This window comes from Podarcis filfolensis (genome assembly GCF_964270895.1).
Source record: "Podarcis filfolensis genome assembly, chromosome: 4".
In the NCBI taxonomy this organism is placed as follows: domain Eukaryota; kingdom Metazoa; phylum Chordata; class Lepidosauria; order Squamata; family Lacertidae; genus Podarcis; species Podarcis filfolensis.
In genome coordinates, this window is record NC_139607.1 from 89,847,437 (window position 1) to 89,866,173 (window position 18,737).

Genomic DNA, 18,737 nt, shown 5'->3' on the forward strand with positions numbered 1-18,737 from the left:
CCATACTTCAAGCTCCGAACGGGGGTCCAAGCATCACTTATATTGCTGCTTTAATTAAACAGCTCTATCCAGTTCTATCCAGATAGTCTCTTTATTACTTTCTTCATCTTCTTGTTGTTATCATATATTCCTTTCTTTGCGATCTCTGATAATCTTCACAAGCAGGTTAGAAACAAACATCCTCTGTGTGGGTTTTACACTCTCCAATAATCATATCACTTAGGGACAGCCGCCATTCCACACTTCCGTAAAGAATTTATCTTCGGTCTGTCCTTTAATTTTCCCAGGCTTGCCAAGTCTATCAGGAGGGCTCTGCCAGGTTTAGATCACATTCCAATCATCATTCACATTCCGATGATCCTGGTGCTCCTCCCCCCGTCTTTCTTAGACAAGCCTGTCTTAGCGAGACGCCATTTAAAGCTGCATCATAAAACTCTCCTCTGTTCTCCGTTGTTTACCAATCATCTCTTTGATCTATAATTCACTCCACACAGTTCTTGAATTCCTGCTTGTGATTAATAAAATGCAATGATCTTCTTTCTGGGGTGGAGGGTTATTAATACTCACATAAGGCAAAGAAAAGAAAAGTTTTTTCCTCCACCCCCCTTCCGTTTAACTCCAAACATACCAGTCTCTTAATGGTGGTTCATCACTTGATTTATTTGTCCCGTCCGTTGCTCCGGTCACAGAGATCCATTAATCAGCAGTCTTATCTCCCAAACTTCGCTTGATGTATGTGCTTTAGCTTCTTTCCAATTATATGTTTCCAATTATATTTTTGAGCTAAAGCGAACCAGCACGCGCTAATTGGAGACAGCGTCAGGAATAGCCAACCTCACCGAGGGCTTGTGCCAAGTGACCGGGCACCCCCTTCTTTCGAATCCGGGGGTGCGTTATAGACACCGCTGGCAAGGCAGTCCCCCCCATCTCCTTGGGGGGGGGGGGCGGGAAGACTGCATACTTCTCATAGCAGCCTCTTAATTACCTCGTGTGGGTCAGAGAGATGTTATTGTTGGCCATCTTCCAATGCGCCACCTGGTGGCCCCCCCCCCAGAATCATGTTCTCACAGTGACTGACCACATATCTATGGAAAGCCTCCAAGCAGGACCTGAATTCACCCTATTTCCGCAGGGCCTGTAAAACAGAGTTGTTCCGCCTGGCCTTTGGCTTGGAGCCAATTTGATTCCCTCCCTCTCTTTCTTTTTTCTTTTCCTTCTCCTCCTGCAATGAGGCTACATTTTAATATTTTAATGTTTCAATATTTTAATGTTGTATTTTAATTTTGTTTTTAAGTTGTAATCATTCAACTTGTTTTTATTATTGCTTGTAAGCCGCCCTGAGCCCGGCCTTGGCTGGGGAGGGCGGGGTATAAATAAAAATTATTACTATTACTATTACTATTATTTGTGATTTCCAACAACTGGCATTCAGAGACGTACTGCTTCCAACAGCAGATGTGAAACACAGTCACCATGGGAGGTACCCACTGAAAGTCTTACTTTCCATGAATTTGTCTAACCCTCTTGTCTAACCATCTAAGTTGGTGGCCATCAGTACTTCTTGGGAGAGTGAAAGGAGGCAGTTTTGGAGGCATGGGACACCTGAGAAACAAGACCCTAGGAATCTCCAACACAGATTACTACAGATGTACTCCTTGTGGATCTGCCCTTGAAGATAGTTCCCAAGCCATAGAATGCTAATGCATTGTTTTTCCCTTATTATTTTTTGAAGGAAAATCTGGAATGCAAAAGTCTGTAATGCAGAAACGAGCAAGGCAAAAGAAAAAGAAAGAAACCTGAAATGAAAAAGTAACTTTTCGATTCCTGTATATATACAGTTTCCATATAAAGGAGGAGGAGAAAACGAAGAAAATAACATAGGATTACAGCACACCAAAATAAGCTATATGGTTGCGCATTATCTGTTCCAGTACAATAATAACCACTGGCCATTTTCCCAATGAAACTTTTTCTTCCTTTGCCTGCCTTCTCTATATTTAATACTGTCAGTCATTTTCAACATAAATCCTGCTTTCACGGCCTATATCCTGCTCAATGGATCTCTGATTAATAGAGGGTACTTTTTGTCTGTACTTATGGCTGATTGCTTATCTACGTACAGCAGTTGGCCAGCGTGGCAATCATTTCTCCATCTCCATCCAATACTTCACTTTTAAGATTGCCAAACAAGATAACTATCAGAACAGGAGTTAATCAATATCGTTTCATTTTCTTGACATTGCTTCTTTTTTAAAAAAAATAAAAATACTAGCACACTTCCTCAAAATAAGTACCAAGTCAGCTCTTACACCTTGATATACCCAATAGTTATCTTCAACTTCTGGAAATAGGTAGCTCATTCTTTAAGATAACAATTCAACAAGAGCTTTGTAGAAGCTTTTTTTCATTATAAAGACGTGGAGTTTTGGAAGGGACCAGCCACCAAACTCATTTCCATGTTTCATCAGAAATCCTCCCTCCAAAATCCCACTTCCATTTATTTTATTAAGGGTTGTGTGTGTACTTCTGACTCTGCCATCATCTTATACATTTCCTTAAGAAAATTCTGCCCTGCGCAGAATGGTGCGTCACAGAATGGAGTTGGCCTCACAAAGAACATGTCTCACCAGTCTAAAAATATTTGCACTCCTTCCCTATTAACTCCCAAACTCAAGGCATTTCCCCCTCTCTTTAACGGCCCGGGATCTTCGTCTCTAAGGGGAAAAACTTCTCTCTTTAACCTCCCTATTTCCCCACACCGTCAAATAAGGCCTTGATCCAAATTTAGTAGTGTTCCAATGTCAGAACTGCTAAGGCACAGAGTAGGGCCTTTACTGCTGTGGTGCCACTCAGATGGCGAGTTCTCCCCAAAAGGGATAAATTGCCCTCCCTGTTTATGCCCTTCTGTGCCATAAGCAACATCAGAACATAAAAAAGAGCCTTCGGGATAAGGTATTTTGCCCATCTAGTCCAATATCCTGTTTTCGCAGCAACCAACCAAAGGTCTGTATATATATATATATATTTAATTCTTTTTTACAATTTAAAGCACTTATTTTTTACATCCTTAAAATATCAATGACTTCCCTTCTTCTCTTTCCATGGTTCATTTTATATATCATAAATCATTGCCTAGTTTACAGAAACTATACCATTCAGCATTCCTTTATTACATCCATCATACCTTATTTACACTGTTGAACTTATCTTAATGCTGCCAGCATTAACTTATACAGCATTAAGTTATACAGTTATTTCCCATATATTCAATAAATGTTTTCCAATCTTCTCTAAACGTATGTTCTTCTTGTTCTCTTATTCTATATGTTAAGTCTGCAAGCTGCGCATATTCTGTCAACTTAAGTTGCCATTCTTCTTTGGTTGGGACCTCGCTCGTTTTCCATTTTTGGGCTAACGAAACATGGGCTGCAGTAGTGGCATACATAAATAACCTTTTTTGACACCTGGGAATTTCAGTCTGAATTATCCCCAAAAGAAAGGACTCTGGATTTTTTTGGGGGGGAGGGGAAGTACTTTTAAACATTTTTTTCAATTCATTATGGATCATTCCCCAATACAGTCACACCTCGGATTACAAATGCTTCAGGTTGTGTTTTTTCAGGTTGCGGACTGCCAAAACCTGGAAGTACCAGAATGGGTTACTTCCGGGTTTCGGTGGTCGTGCATGCGCAGAACCGCCAAATTGCAACCCACGCATGCGCAGACGCAGAGACGTGGGTTGCAAACACTGCGGGTTGTAAACGTGCATCCCGCATGGATCACGTTCGCAACCCGAGCGTCCACTGTACTCTTTTACCCTTTTACAAGTCTACCACATGTGAAAGAAGAAGAAGAAGAGGAAGAGTTTGGATTTGATATCCCGCTTTATCACTACCCGAAGGAGTCTCAAAGCGGCTAACATTCTCCTTTCCCTTCCTCCCCCACAACAAACACCCTGTGAGGTGAGTGGGGCTGAGAGACTTCAGAGAAGTGTGACTGGCCCAAGGTCACCCAGCAGCTGCATGTGGAGGAGCAGAGACGCGAACCCGGTTCCCCAGATTACGAGTCTACCGCTCTTAACCACTACACCACACTGGCTCTCATTCCCTCAAACTCATTACATCTCCAGCACTTATCTGAGTCAGTCTTATACGTATTAGCAAGCCTACTCGAAGTTAAACACCATCTGTAAATCATTTTCAAGTAGTTCTCCTTCAAAGAGGAACATGCTGTGAACTTCAAATTGCTTTTCCAGAGTTTCCCCCCCCAGAGGTTAAAATCTATATTGTGACCTATATCTATTGCCCAGTGTGTCATTGAGGCTTTGGCAAGCTCGTCTTTTACTTCCCACTAGCAGCCAACCAAATCTCTGTGGGAAGACTGCAAGCAAAAATCTTCCTAGTGCAATAATGTGGCTGACAACCACGTAGACATACATTGACAAGATCACTCATGGCTCAGTTGGTAGAGCATGGGACTCTTAACCTAGGGGGTTGTGGATTCAAGCCCCACATTTGGTGAAAGATTGCTGAATCCCAGGGGGTTGAACTAGATGATCTTCAGGTTCCTTCCAACTAGGATTCTATGGCAACAGAACGTATTTACGGGACCGCCTCTCCTGGTATGCCCCGCAGAGGACCTTAAGGTCCATGAACAACCATAGTTTAGAGGTCCCGGGCCCTAAGGAAGTCAGACGATCCTCCACCAGGGCCAGGGCCTTTTCAGTGATGGCTCCGACCTGGTGGAATGCTCTGTCCCAGGAGACTAGGGCCCATCAGGATTTAACCTCCTTCCCTCGGGCCTGTAAGACAGAACTATTCCGCCTGGCCTTTAATTTGAATTCAGCCTGATCTTTTATTTCCCTTCTCTTCCCTCCCCCTCCCCTTTTATGAAGATCACCCAGTCTGAGACCCCACCACTAATTCTCCCCTGGCCTCCTCACTGATGCTGCTTTTATAATTAAGTGTTTTAAATTTGTTGCTAGCCGCCCTGAGCCTGGTTTTTGAACTGGGAAGGGCAGGGTATAAATAAAATATTATTATTATTATTATTATTATTATTATTATTATTATTATTATTATAACATAACCCAATGCATGTCTAAATGAGAAAGAAATCCCACTGTGGTCAATGTGGTTTGCTTCCTAACAAGCAGGTTTAGCATTATAGCTTAAACTGGGGCAGGGGGCAGCATCTAAGATGGAGTTGCAGAAAAGAAGAAGAAGAAGAAGAGTTTGGATTTGATATCCCGCCTTTCACTCCCTTTAAGGAGTCTCAAAGCGGCTAACATTCTCCTTTCCCTTCCTCCCCCACAACAAACACTCTGTGAGGTGAGTGGGGCTGAAAGACTTCAGAGAAGTGTGACTGGCCCAAGGTCACCCAGGAGCTGCATGTGGAGGAGCGGGGAAGCGAACCCGGTTCACCAGATTACGAGTCTACCGCTCTTAACCACTACACCACACTGGCTCTGGGAGTTACACAATGAACCACATACTTCAAGAAACCCAAACTTGCCACAGTGAGAATAAAGTTCACAATCCGTTTAGGAAAAGAGGAGAATGTGTTCTTTGAAAATATATTTGAGAACTTCATCTCCCAAGCTGCTAGGACAGCTCAGTCGGTAAAGCATGAGACTCTTCATCTTAAAATCATCTTAAAATCATGACTCTTGGGGTCTACAATTCTATGATTCTATGACCTTTTTGTTCGCTATATTAAGCCCTGGTTTCCTCTCCCACCCCTTGACTTTTCCTCTTTTTGGCTCAAGGTTTCTGCCTTTGTAAGACAAGGAAAAGTGGGGAAAGGCTGAAAAACATGTACCAGCACAGAGTGTTCTCTTAATGTTTTTTTTTAAAAAAGAATGATCTCTCTTATAACTAATTGTTCTAATACAAGGACTCTTTAAGTATAGTGCAGATAAGTCTCTTTTCCATCAGCTTCCTTGATGCTTGAAGTGAAATAGTTTTTTTGAAAGCCATTTCCCTGTTTTCTGTCCATCCTCCTCCCTCCCTATTAATTTTCCTATAATTTGTCATTATTTGTTGCCCCACATATCCTCAGACGGACTCCTCCAGCGTCAAGGAACAGGTCTCGGCCTGGGAACTGTAACCCCAGCTGGCTTTGTCAGTCACTGTGGGTAGACGCACAAGGTAACCTTTGGCTCAAAACTGGACATTTAGGATTTTAACTGGCTTTAGCTTACTGGAGACTGATGTCTTGGAGCTAAGCCATGCTCTGGAAAGCTCAATGGCTCTGCTCTGAGTCCTTTCAAAAATAAACAAGTCACTTGTGTATATGTGGGTTCTACCTTGTTCAGTGACAAATGCAGGGCTTATCAGTAAATCAAGGGTGCGGTGTTTGTTTAACCGACTAGCCTGACCCTTTTTGTAGCACTGGGGAAAGTGACAGTCTGTTGAGAAAGGGAAAGCTTTGCTAGCCTGCATATTTATGCTTTCACAGCACTGCAGATCTTACCCTTACACCAAAATCAGGCTCTGCAAGCAGATGAACAATCCCGTTAAGTGGCAATGCAAGTACAGTGGTAGCTCAGGTTAAGAACTTAATTCGTTCTGGAGGTCCGTTCTTAACCAGAAACTGTTCTTAACCTGAGGTACCACTTTAGCCAATGGGGCCTCCCGCTGCCGCCACACGATTTCTGTTCTCATCCTCAGGTAAAGTTCTTTTTTTTTTTTTTTATAATATATTTATTAAAGTTTTCAAATAGAGCATATATTAGATAAGCACTTATCATTGTCCATTTAACATCTCTCAATTGTTACATGGGACTCCCCCACACCTCCCGCATACACTTACATCATTATTAAATTAGTTTCAAACAAATTATCATTTAATTCATCTTAATTAGTAATCTTAATTTGGTTTGACATATAATTCAACCTTAAATCTAATTTAATGGTAGACAATTGTCTGCACTGGCATCCAATTCAGCACTCAGCCAAATTACAATATTTTTGTAAATAAATCTTAAATTTCCTCCAGTCTTCTTCCATCCTTTCTTCTCCCTGGTCTCGAATTCTGCCGGTCATCTCGGCTAATTGCATATAGTCCATCAGTTGCATCTGCCATTCTTCCACAGTGGGTAGCTCCTGAGTTTTCCAATTCTTGGCAATTAATATTCTTGCTGCTGTTGTTGCGTACAAAAAGAATGTTCTGTCCTCTTTTAACACACTCTGGCCGACAATACCCAGGAGAAAGGCCTCTGATTTCTTAGTGAAGGTGTATTTAAACACCTTTTTTAATTCATTATATATCTTCTCCCAAAAGGCCTTCACTCTAGGGCAGGTCCACCAGAGGTGAAAAAATGTTCCTTCATTTTCCTTACATTTCCAACATTTGCTATCAGACGAATGGTATATTTTAGCCAGTTTAACAGGGGTCATGTACCATCTATACATCATTTTCATCACATTTTCCTTCAACGCATTACATGCAGTGAAGTTCAGCCCAGAGGTCCACAACCTTTCCCAATCTTCAAACATAATATTATACCCAATATCCTGCGCCCATTTTATCATTGTTGATTTTACCATTTCGTCATGTGTGTTCCATTTCAGCAGCAAGTTATACATTCTTGAAAGTACCTTAGTCTTAGGTTCTAACAGTTCAGTTTCTAACTTTGACTTTTCCACTTGGAATCCTAGCTTTTTGTCATTTTTAAACACTTCTTTAATCTGAGCATAGTGTAACCAGTCTCGCACTTTGTCTCTCATCTTTTCTAAACTCTGCAATTTCCAGTTGTCACCATCCTTTTCTATTATCTCCCAATATTTTGGCCAGTTGGCCTCCATATTGGCTCTTTTCCGAGCCTTAGCCTCCAGGGGTGACAGCCACCTCGGAGTTTTATTCTCCAGTAAGTCTTTATATTTTGTCCAGACATTAAAGACTGATTTTCTGACAATATGGTTCTTGAAGGCCTTATTTATCTTAGCTTTATCATACCATAAATATGCATGCCATCCAAACGCATTATTAAAACCTTCCAAATCCAAAACATCCGTATCTTCAAGAAGTAACCAATCTTTTAACCAGCAGAAAGCTGCAGCTTCATAATACAACTTTAAATCTGGCAGGGCAAAGCCCCCTCTTTCTTTCGCATCTGTTAATATTTTAAATTTGATTCTGGGCTTTTTGCCCTGCCAGACAAATTTAGAAATATCTTTCTGCCACTTCCGGAAGCACTCTGTCTTGTCTACAATCTGCAGTGTCTGAAACAAAAATAACATTTTTGGCAATACATTCATCTTGATGGCAGCTATTCGGCCTAACAAAGAAAGTTTTAGTCTTGACCAACTATCCAAGTCTCTCTTAATCTCTGACCAACATTTTTCATAATTATCTTTAAATAAACTCAGATTTTTTGCTGTTATATTTACCCCTAGGTATTTAACTTTTTTAACCACATTTAGTTCTGTCTCTTTCTGAAGCTGTTCCAACTCAATATCTGTCACGTTTTTCCCCAAAACTTTAGTTTTTTGCTTATTTAACTTAAATCCTGCCACTCGACCAAAGTTTTGAATCAGTTGTAGTACTCTTTTCAAACTAGACTCCGGCTCCTGTAATGTCAGAACTAGGTCATCTGCAAAAGCTTTAAGTTTATATTGTTTCGCTCCGACCTGAATCCCTTCCACCAACCGGTCCCCCCTAATCATATTCAGGAGCACTTCCAGAACCGAAATAAACAGTAATGGGGAAATCGGGCAGCCTTGTCGTGTACCTTTTTCAATTTTAAACTCTTCTGTAACCACATTGTTAACTATCAGTTTAGCCTTTTGTTCTGAGTATATTGCCTCAATCCCGTTCTCAAACCCCCGTCCCACTCCCATTTCTTTTAAATTCCCCTTCATAAATTTCCAAGAAATGTTGTCAAAGGCTTTCTCCGCGTCTATAAAAATTAAAACTGCTTTAGTGTTTATGTTTGTTTGTAAAAGTTCCAATATGTCTATGATGTTCCTTGTGTTAGTAAACATATGTCTGCCCGGGAGAAAGCCTGCCTGGTCTCAGGTAAAGTTCTTAACCCGAGGTACTATTTCTGGGTTAGCAGAGTCTGTAACCTGAAGCGTATGTAACCTGAAGTGTATGTAACCCAAGGTACCACTGTACAGAAATCACAGTTGATTGAGTCAAGACAAAACACAGCGGTGCATTATGGCAAACATCACATAGGAAACGAGTTTGATACATAGGTAAAGGTAAAGGACCCCTGGACGATTAAGTCCAGTCAAAGGCGACTATGGGGTTGCTGTGCTCATCTTGCTTTCAGGCCGAGGGAGCTGGCGTTTGTACACAGACAGCTTTCCGGGTCATGTGGCCAGCATGACTAAACTCCTCTGGCACAACAGAACACTGTGACGGAAACCAGAGCGCACAGAAACGCCATTTACCTTCCCACCATAGCAGTACCTATTTATCTACTTGCACTGGTGTGCTTTCAAACTGCTAGGTTGGCAGGAGCTGGGACAGAGCAACAGGAATCACCCTGTCACGGGGATTCGAACTGCCAACTTTCAGATCGGCAAGCCCAAGAGCCTCAGTGGTTTATGTATCAGATATGTTTCATCACTGTGGAAGGGCAATAACTTTGCCTACCTGAAAGCAATATAAGAGCGGGGGAGGGGGGAGACAAACAATTGTAAATAGACTGTACAGTCCTTTGCCATTTTTTATATAGGCTTCGGGAGTAAACACCAGTGGTGTTGCGCATCTGTTGGTGCCCGGGCTGGGTGGGAGCAAGGTGAATGAAACCCGCCATGCTGGCCCACAAAGCTGATTGTGGAATCGACTAAACCTGTAAATGTTAACCACCAGGTGTGCTTACCTCAGCAACATCTCAGCATCATGGTAACCGATAGGGTGGACAGGAATGTTCAACTGGGCTGTCGCCTGGGCTTCATCGTAGCGGTAGGTGTACTCTGGGTCAAGGGGTGGGGTGAGGAAATATTGAAAATAATAATTACAACATTGCTCGCTTATTAATTAATTAATTAAGTTTCCAACGCAAGTATGCAGAAAGTCACCAGAAAGTTGCTTATGCAACAACAGTAAGTATAGATACATTAAACGAAAGCATAATTTTGGAGGACCGTATTTCTTTTTTTAGGTGCAGGTAAGGATGAAAAAGTCCCACCAAGTTGCATAAAATTGTTCTGCTGGTTCTTTGCCTTCCACCACATGAATCCCGTGAGTTATCTTTTCAGCAATTCCGAGGTTTCATAAGTTCTTATGCCACAATGATCAAGAGGCACATCATTTAAGTTCTTCCATTTTTGTGTGTGCAATAGAAAGTCTGGCAGCTACCAGAAACCATTAGCAGTTCCTTTGAAGAGAAATGTTTTGGAGTATCACCCCAGGTATTTAATTACAATATTGCTTAATTACGAAGGGCTTCAAACTCCTTGCCAGCCAAGTTAAAAGCAAGAAACCTTGCCTGCAGGTTTGTCATATAAAAGGAACCGCTCATTGGCAGATGGTTCGGTACTGTCAATATTGTTTGCTTACTGTGCTCCAACTTCTCAAACCCCCTTTCCCCCTGTGAAAGACGTTTTCACTGTTTCTCTTTTTTGCATATAAATTTTATTTGTTTTCGTTAATTATACATATATACAGTCTAGATTACATAAGTTGCATATAACATAGCTGTTACCAAAATCATATACATAATACACACTTATTTTGAGCTCCGCCGAGCCTTGGACTTCCCTTCACTTCGTTGGTAAGTATCAGATAGTTTCAAAAGTTACGTGTTTTATCTCCTTTGCATATTTGTCAAACACTGTTAGAGTTGTTCTAATCCTGCCAGAGTCATCGAAGTTCTATACTTATCTTTTATATATACCAGATATTTATTCCAATTTTCATGAAACTTCTGATCGTCTTGGTCTCTTAGTCTTCCTGTTAATCTAGCTAGTTCAGCATAATTTATCATCTTAACCTGCCAGTCATTTATGGTAGGTATTAATTCCGTTTTCCAGTTTTGGGCTAACATAGTTCTAGCGGCCGTTGTCCACTGTTTCTCAGAGCCCTTTAGAGTTTCGGTGGGTGCAGGTTTGGGCTTATCTTATCAAAGTGAGGTGGTCATAGGGAGCGCATGCGTTTTTGTTCCCACTAAAAATATTTCTCCAGCATTCTGCAGTCTAGCCCGTTCCTTGCGCTTCCTGATCTGCATAAAATGCCCCATAAGAAAAGATCTCCGTACTGAAGCTGGTGCATGATGGGAAAGGAAAAGGAGGGGCAACTGCTGGTGCATCTGGTGGGCCACCTCTTCCCCATCCTTCTAGAGAGCCCTGGCTCCCCCCCCCCTCTCTAATTTTTATTAAATTTTCTGTTTTACAGTTTAGAATACTCATTTAAACATCGTTAAAATACCAATGACTCCCCTTCTTCTCTTTCCATGGTTCATTTTGTATATCATAAACCCCTGCATATTTTGCATAAACTAAACCATTCAGCATTTCATTATTACATCTATCAAAGCTTATTTACACTGCTGAATTCATCTTGATGCTGCCAACATTTCCAAGTGTACACAATTTCCCTCCACATAGTCAATAAACGTTTTCCAATCTTCTCTAAACGTGCGTTCTTCTTGTTCTCTTATTCTATATGGTAAATCTGCAAGCTGCACATATTCCGTCAGCTTAAGTTACCATTCTTCTTTTGTTGGGGCCTCGCTCATTTTCCATTTTGGGACTAACAAAACATGGGCTGCAGTAGTGGCATACACAAATAAACTTTTCTGAGGAATGGAAAAAAAACCAAAAAACATTCCCAAATTTTCCCGAGCAGAGGAAACACTGTTAATCCAGTTTAAATTTGGGATAAAGGTAAAGGGACCCCTGACCACTAGGTCCAGTTGTGACTGACTCTGGGGTTGTGGCGCTCATCTCGCTTTATTGGCTGAGGGAGCTGGCATACAGCTTCTGGGTTATATGGCCAGCATGACTAAGCAAGCCGCTTCTGGCGAACCAGAGCAGCGCACGGAAACGCCGTTTACCTTCCCACCGGAGCGGTACCTATTTATCTACTTGCACTCTGACGTGCTTTCAAACTGCTAGGTGGGCAGGCGCAGCGACTGAGCAACGGGAGCTCACCCCGTTGTGGGGATTCGAACCGCCGGCCTTCTGATCGGCAAGTCCTAGGCTCTGTGGTTTAACCCACAGCGCCACCCGTGTCCCTAAATCTGGGATACAGAACTGCGATTATAATCCGCAATCTCCACTATCCTTTCAAACATATATCACCTTATGGCATTGTCTTGCCATTTTCCCCAATCCCCGGTTAACCACATTTCAGAATGTATCCCTCTAATGCAATGGGGGAATGCAAAATAAAGCAGTGTGATTTTCAGTCTCATTCACCTTTGGCGGGATACCCTGGCGTGAGGGGGTCCCCAGCACCATCCAGAATCAGGACATTCCCACGCTGAGCTCCACCTTTGGGAAGATTCCACCCTGCTGGGTAAGGCTCTACTCCAGGGGCACAAGAGTCAGCTGGGTCGGAGTATAAAATGACCCCTTTGGCTCCAGCAGCAGCAGCATTCTTCACCTGGTGGGGGCGGGAATCACATTGATGCTGCTGTTAGTTTGTTCCTTCATGCAAAGGTGAGAGGCTGCCTCCATATGGCACAGCCTGGTAGTTGCCAGAGATGGCCAAGTCTTTATCTGTGGACACAGCCAGACACCATAGCAGCCAATGGGGACATTCCCCACCCCCACCCCCAGTTTGCGTACGACATTCCCATATATGCTGCCTTCAAAGTTTGATGGTGTCAGCAGTCTCTAGGGATGGATGAATCTATTGCTTCCAATTTATCCCAGTTTCCAGTCTTATGTTAGTTCTCTACTGTTCTGGATCAGTTTGTTTCTTTTTTTAAAAAAAGCTCATGAAAATTCATCAACATGTTAGGGCTTTTTTTTTGCAAGCAATTTACCCTAAAACTATGCAGTTCATGCTATTTTTTAAAATATATTTTCATATGTTTTTATGCACACATCCCCCCTCCCCAATATAACATTTTTGTACACATTATTCGGTTGGAGAACTGCATCACATAATTCAGACCACTGCGTTTCATTTTTGCATACAGTTTTAGGCAGTGCAAAGCAGGTAGGTTTGCATTGAAATCCTAACCTAATGGGATTCTATCCCATCCCCACCAGATCCCAGTGCTCAAATAAGATTCCACTGCTGAACCACTTGCAGTGCCAGATTTATGCATAACCTAAACAAGCTATAGCTTAAGGCTGCACTCTCTTGGGAGCCACAAAAAAATTGAAAGGAAAAGAACCTGGATGTACATTTCCAAAATATAAGATAAAAAACAAATAAAATAAAACCTACATACAGCAACAGTGTTCTGTGTTGGGTAGGCTCCTATGATGTAAGTAATGGGCCTAGCCTGCTAGCCTGCTCCCTAAAATATCACTGGTTTGCTCATTTCTATATACAGTGGTACCTTGGTTCTCAGACTTAATCCATTTTGGAAGTCTGTTCCAAAACCAAAGCATTCCAAAACCAAGCCGCACTTTCCCATAGAAAGTAATGCAAAACAGATTAATCCATTCCAGATTAATTTCAGTTCAACAATTACTTTGATAAAATACATATTTTGTTATGTGCAAATGGCTTTAGATACCTATTAGGTCCATAAATTACCATATAGCACACATTCAACACAAAAAACAACGTCAATTTGTGGTTGACAAAGGACAGCTGGCCATATCAAGGGCCCCATTACCTTCAGTAGCTTAGGGCCTCATCAAACCTAAATCCAGCCCTGGACACTGGTGGAAAGGCAGGTGGAGAGTTGGATTCTTGCTGTTCGCTTCGGGCAACAAAATGTATTGGACCAGCTCTCCAGAACTTCTGCCAACCAGGACCGAAGGCGTAAGGAAATCATGAGCTCCAACACTAAAGAAGTAATTCTATGTGTGAGATGCCGGCGTAAGTTAGGCTGGTGTAAAATTACAGCAGGTCCAAACCCTGTTGCTGGTTGCTGCTCTGCCAAAGGCTGGCAGTCAGAAAACAAGCCTTTTAAATTAGTATTCTGTGCTGAGTTGCCAGGATACAGCCTCAGCCCCTGGCCTCGCTGGTCCCATCCACATAGCTCCGCCAGAACACCTCTTTTTGGGGACGGACACTGGCCTTTGTTCAGCGAGCTTTGGCTTAGCTGTCTGAGCCCTGGCTGAGCCGGGATCAGCAAGCTACACCGGCGTCTCATTGGTTGAACTGAGGTTGGAGACTTAATGCTGGCAGAGCCAGGAATCAGCTGCCTGAGCTGGAAATCGGCTGCATCCTAAACTATTTATCATGGGGAATCAGGACATAGGATTGCCCCCTAAACCTGGAGTCCCCAATGTGGTGCTGGTGGGCACCATAGCATCCTTGCTGCCTCCAAAGGTTCCCTGGCCGTCTCATTTTTTATCTTAAACATTAATGTTTGGGAGGTGTTTTTTGTTTGCTTGTTGTGGGAATGCTTTGCGGGTTCTGTTTCTGTTCAAAGGGGTGCAAGGTTTTTGTTGTACAGGGGTACCTTGGTTCCCGAACGGCTCAGCTGCAGAACAAATCAGCTCCCAAACGCCGCAAACCCGGAAGTAGCTGTTCCAGTATGCGAATGTTTTTCAGAAGCCAAACGTCTGACACGGCTTCCGCTTGAGTGCAGGAAGCTCCTGCAGCCAATCGGAAGCTGTGCCTTGGTTTTCAAATGGTTTCAGAAGTCAAACAGACTCCCGGAATGGATTGAGTTTGAGAAGCAAGGTACCACTGTACTTGTTCTACTGGTTTTGAAGTGTGTGCATTTTGAGAATTGCCCATTTTCCTTCTGTGAAATGGGTATGTTGGTGGGGCATGATCAAAGTGCCCCCAGGCCCTCCTCTATGCTGAGATCCCTCCTTCACTGTTGTTATGTTCACCTGAAAAAATATCCAAATATCACACATCAGTATTAAGTTACTCTCCGTAAGTTTCTGCCTTCGTAGTTGTTGTTTTAACAATATAAAAGCAGCTCTCACATTTGGGCAAATTCCGTCTGTGTGTCAAAGCGTCCCCTACACACTGAGATGGGATATAATCATTATTACCTTGTTTCCTCTGAAGATTTTCCCGTATCTGACAATGACAATTTTCCCAGAGCAATTAATTCCGAGCTCTCGTTCTAACCTTTGGAAATCTTCTATGCTTCCATAGTTCACGTAAACCAGATCTCCCTGGGGTATAAGAACACCAGAATGTAAGAAGAGCCTGCTCAATAGAAGAAGTTTAGTGCTGAATTCTGTATTACTTGCACAGATCAGAAGGACAGCGGTTCAAATCCCCGCAACGGAGTGAGCTCCTGTTGCTCTGTCCCAGCTTCTGCCCACTTAGCAGTTCGAAAGCACACCGGCGCAAGTAGATAAATAGGTACCACCGTGGCAGGAAGGTAAACAGCGTTTCTGTGCGCTCTGGCATTCGACACAGTGTCCCATTGTGCCAGAAGTGGTTTAGTCCTGCTGGCCACATGACCCGGAAAGCGGTCTGTGGACAAACGCCGGCTTGCTCAGCCTGAAAAGCGACAGCCCCATAGTCACATTTGACTGGACTTAACCGTCCAGGGGTCCTTTACTTTACCATACCTTTACTTGCACAGAACACAGATATGAGTGCTAAACTTGCCCTAAGTTATATTCTGCTATATTTCCAGAAGTGGTTTTTGTGGCATCTGAAAGCTCAAATGCAGAGAATAGCAGAAAACAACGGAGGGAAAATAGAAAATGCTTCTGTGTGAATGCACCCAATATGATGGCATTGGAGAAGCAGCAGAATACAAACTAGAGCAGAATAAATCTACCAACAATGCGCTATTCTTGTGTCAAGATCAAGGGTTCATTCACGCCAGTTTGCCCTGGCCACTTCCCCTGGGAAAACCTGTGGTTTAGCACTGAATCGGATAAACAGCAGTCGGGTTTCCCCAGATTGCTGTTTGCTCTGTATAATGCTAAAACATCAGTTTGTGGTGCCCAGAGTCTTTCAGCCAACAGCAGTTCCCCCAATATCAGCTGTATGCCTTTGCAGTTCTGGGGGGCTGCTTCTTCCTAGGGAGCGCCAAAAGAACCCTCATATCTTTTACAAAAATATCTTTCTCTGATGAGGGACAGATCTACACTCATGGTTTTTAACGTTAAGGCAGGGTTTTGATAATGTAGATGGGCACATGCCATCCTACTTTTTATGTTCATAATGCTTTATCACCTTGCCTTTTTTATCGCTTAGTTTTTAATAGTTTTATGCTGCTATATTGGTCCCTGTGTCTTATGCTTCTATATATGTCCCTATGTAATGTTCCACTGCATTCAAACGCTGACCGCCCTCCAGTGGAATTTGAGGGGTGGTGGCATGTGCAGATAACAAAGGACACAGAGGGAGCGAGAAAAAGATTCCATTGAGCACATGGATTTATAATATGGACAGATTAGCTACATAGGAACGAATTGCATGTTGACGCAAATTAAGAATGGATAAATATGAAGAAATCTGGAAGGAATATTTAAGCGATAAGGCGGATAGTGGTGGGAAGTAGGGGGAGGAGAGAGAGGTGGGAAAATATTGTTAAAAAGGTGTAGTCATAGGTATATCAGTGTATTCAAATCTGAATTGTCAATTTGTCAAATTGTGTTATTAGTGCTATTATGGTTTTTGTTGTATGTGTCTTTTGCGGTTGTTGTTTGTATTGAAAAAATGATTAAATAAATTTTATTTAAAAATGGAGGGAGGGAGAATTAAAATGTGATACTGGAGGGCAGAGCAGAGCAACCAGAAATCATCAGCACGGAAAGAAACAGTCTTTTGGAAAACAGTGTGGCCGGGTATAACTTTCATTTGCCAAACCAACAAACCAAGGTAGTAAACCTTTTAATCAACAAGTATAGCCCATGATGTTTCAGAATGATATATCTATTATTAGTCTAATGGGGGAAAATAATGTTAAATAGGTCAGTGTAGATCCAGCCCAGATACCCAAATTTAGGAACTGGCTTATTTTAGCTCCCACCTAGGCAGGAGAGGTGAGGCAGAAACCTAGTAGCTTGAAATTCTTGCTGGCCATCAAGTTTAGTCACAATCCTCTTGTATAGCAACAAACTTGGGAGATATAAAAACCTAGAGCAGGGGTGGAGAACCTCAGTGTCAGGTACTCAAGTTCCCCTCTCTCTTCTGGGAGCTCAATGATAAGAATTAACGAGCATTTGGTAGATTTATAGGCCTTTTATTACAGCATTATGTTGCAAGCACAAGCAGGCAACCCTCCGCAAGGATAGAAGAAGAGTTTGGATTTGATATCCTGCTATATCACTACCCTAAGGAGTCTCAAAGCGGCTAACATTCTCCTTTCCCTTCCTCCCCCACAACAAACACTGTGAGGTGAGTGGGGCTGAGAGACTTCAGAGAAGTGTGAGTAGCCCAAGGTCACCCAGGCTTGGACCCAGGTTCTTTGACAGGCTTGGACCTCTGAGTTCAGGGGGGGGAGGGTGTTCCCCCACTCTCTATTGATGTATCACCCAGCTGCTCCCTCCCTTCTGGTTGCTTAGCTACTATCTCATAGCTGGGTAGCTCCTCTCAACTGAGCAGCTGCTGTGTCTACCTGTTTCTCTGTTTCTGGAAACGCTGGAAGCAGGGGAGGCAAATAGTCTTCCTCCTCTTCTGTTAGGAGCTGATCTCCCTGTGACTCCATTCCCCAATCTTCCGATTCAGACCAGCCCCTGACACTCAGGTTAGGAGGACCACATGTGGCTCCCGAGGTCTCTCTATCTGGCCCCTGAATCTTCCCCAGACCACACCGCTTGCTGCCTTGGATGCACACACCCCTTGAGAGTATCTGCCTATTTGGAATATGTCTTTAAGATCTGACCATGCCTCCTGCTTGTCTGGGTGGAGGGCAGAGTGTGTGTATGTGTGGAAACTAGCTTACTGCTGCACTAAAGTAAAAAATTTGCATCAGATGCTCTGCTTGCCTCTGGCCCCGCCCACCTCTGGTACGTGGTCCCCAGAAGGTTGCACACAAGGGAAAGAGACACTGGATCTGAAAAGTGATCACCACTCCTGATCCAGAGAGAGAGGGTCATTCGCATAACCAAAGGAAACATTCACACAACCCATTACCCCACATCAGTCCTTACCTCCGGCATGCCCTGAGCAGAGAAAGCACTGTAGGGTGGAACAACATCTTCAATGTGTGTATACCCCGGAGGGAGAGGCTCAGATAATGAGGTGTTGAAAATCTGGGCAGTTAAGAGGGAGCAGAGGAGGAGGCAGAATATTAAGGTCAGGTTTAGACTAATTTCATATAATTGTTTTCCCCAGTATTAATATTTTAATTGCAAAGGTTTTGAATATAAAGAAATAAAGTGATGTATGTGGAAAAAGAAAATAAAAAATAAAAAGGCTCAAAAACACATAGAAAGAAGCAGTATACGAATATATACAATATATGGAAAACACCCTAGCCCATACATTCTTATATGAAATTGATACTCTTATCCTAAGACATATGCAAATATTAATAGCCTACTACATTTCATAGAAGCTCATTCCAAATATTGCCATATTGATCCAAGTCAACGTCTGTAAGCAGTCCGTTCATAGGTTGCGAGCGCTATCGTGTTGTCAGTCCATTTGTTAAATTTCATAGAATTGTGGAGTTGGAAAGGATCCAAAGGGTTTCCCTCTGGTCCAACTGTCTGCAATGCAGG

The 18,737-nt window shown here is 42.7% G+C and overlaps 1 protein-coding gene across 3 annotated transcripts in view; it reads right to left on the reverse strand.

Moving 5' to 3' along the window:
• LOC310760724 (glutamate carboxypeptidase 2-like) overlaps positions 1-18,737 on the reverse strand; it is a 55,082-nt gene that overhangs the window by 24,025 nt on the left and 12,320 nt on the right. For all 3 annotated transcript variants that reach the window (XM_083609799.1, XM_083609800.1, XM_083609801.1), the window contains exons 4-7: positions 18,165-18,266; positions 15,096-15,221; positions 12,375-12,561; positions 9,836-9,929 (exon numbers count right to left, since the gene is read on the reverse strand). In XM_083609799.1, coding sequence (XP_083465925.1) covers positions 9,836-9,929; positions 12,375-12,561; positions 15,096-15,221; positions 18,165-18,266 — 509 coding nt within the window. The remainder of the gene's footprint in view (positions 1-9,835; positions 9,930-12,374; positions 12,562-15,095; positions 15,222-18,164; positions 18,267-18,737) is intronic.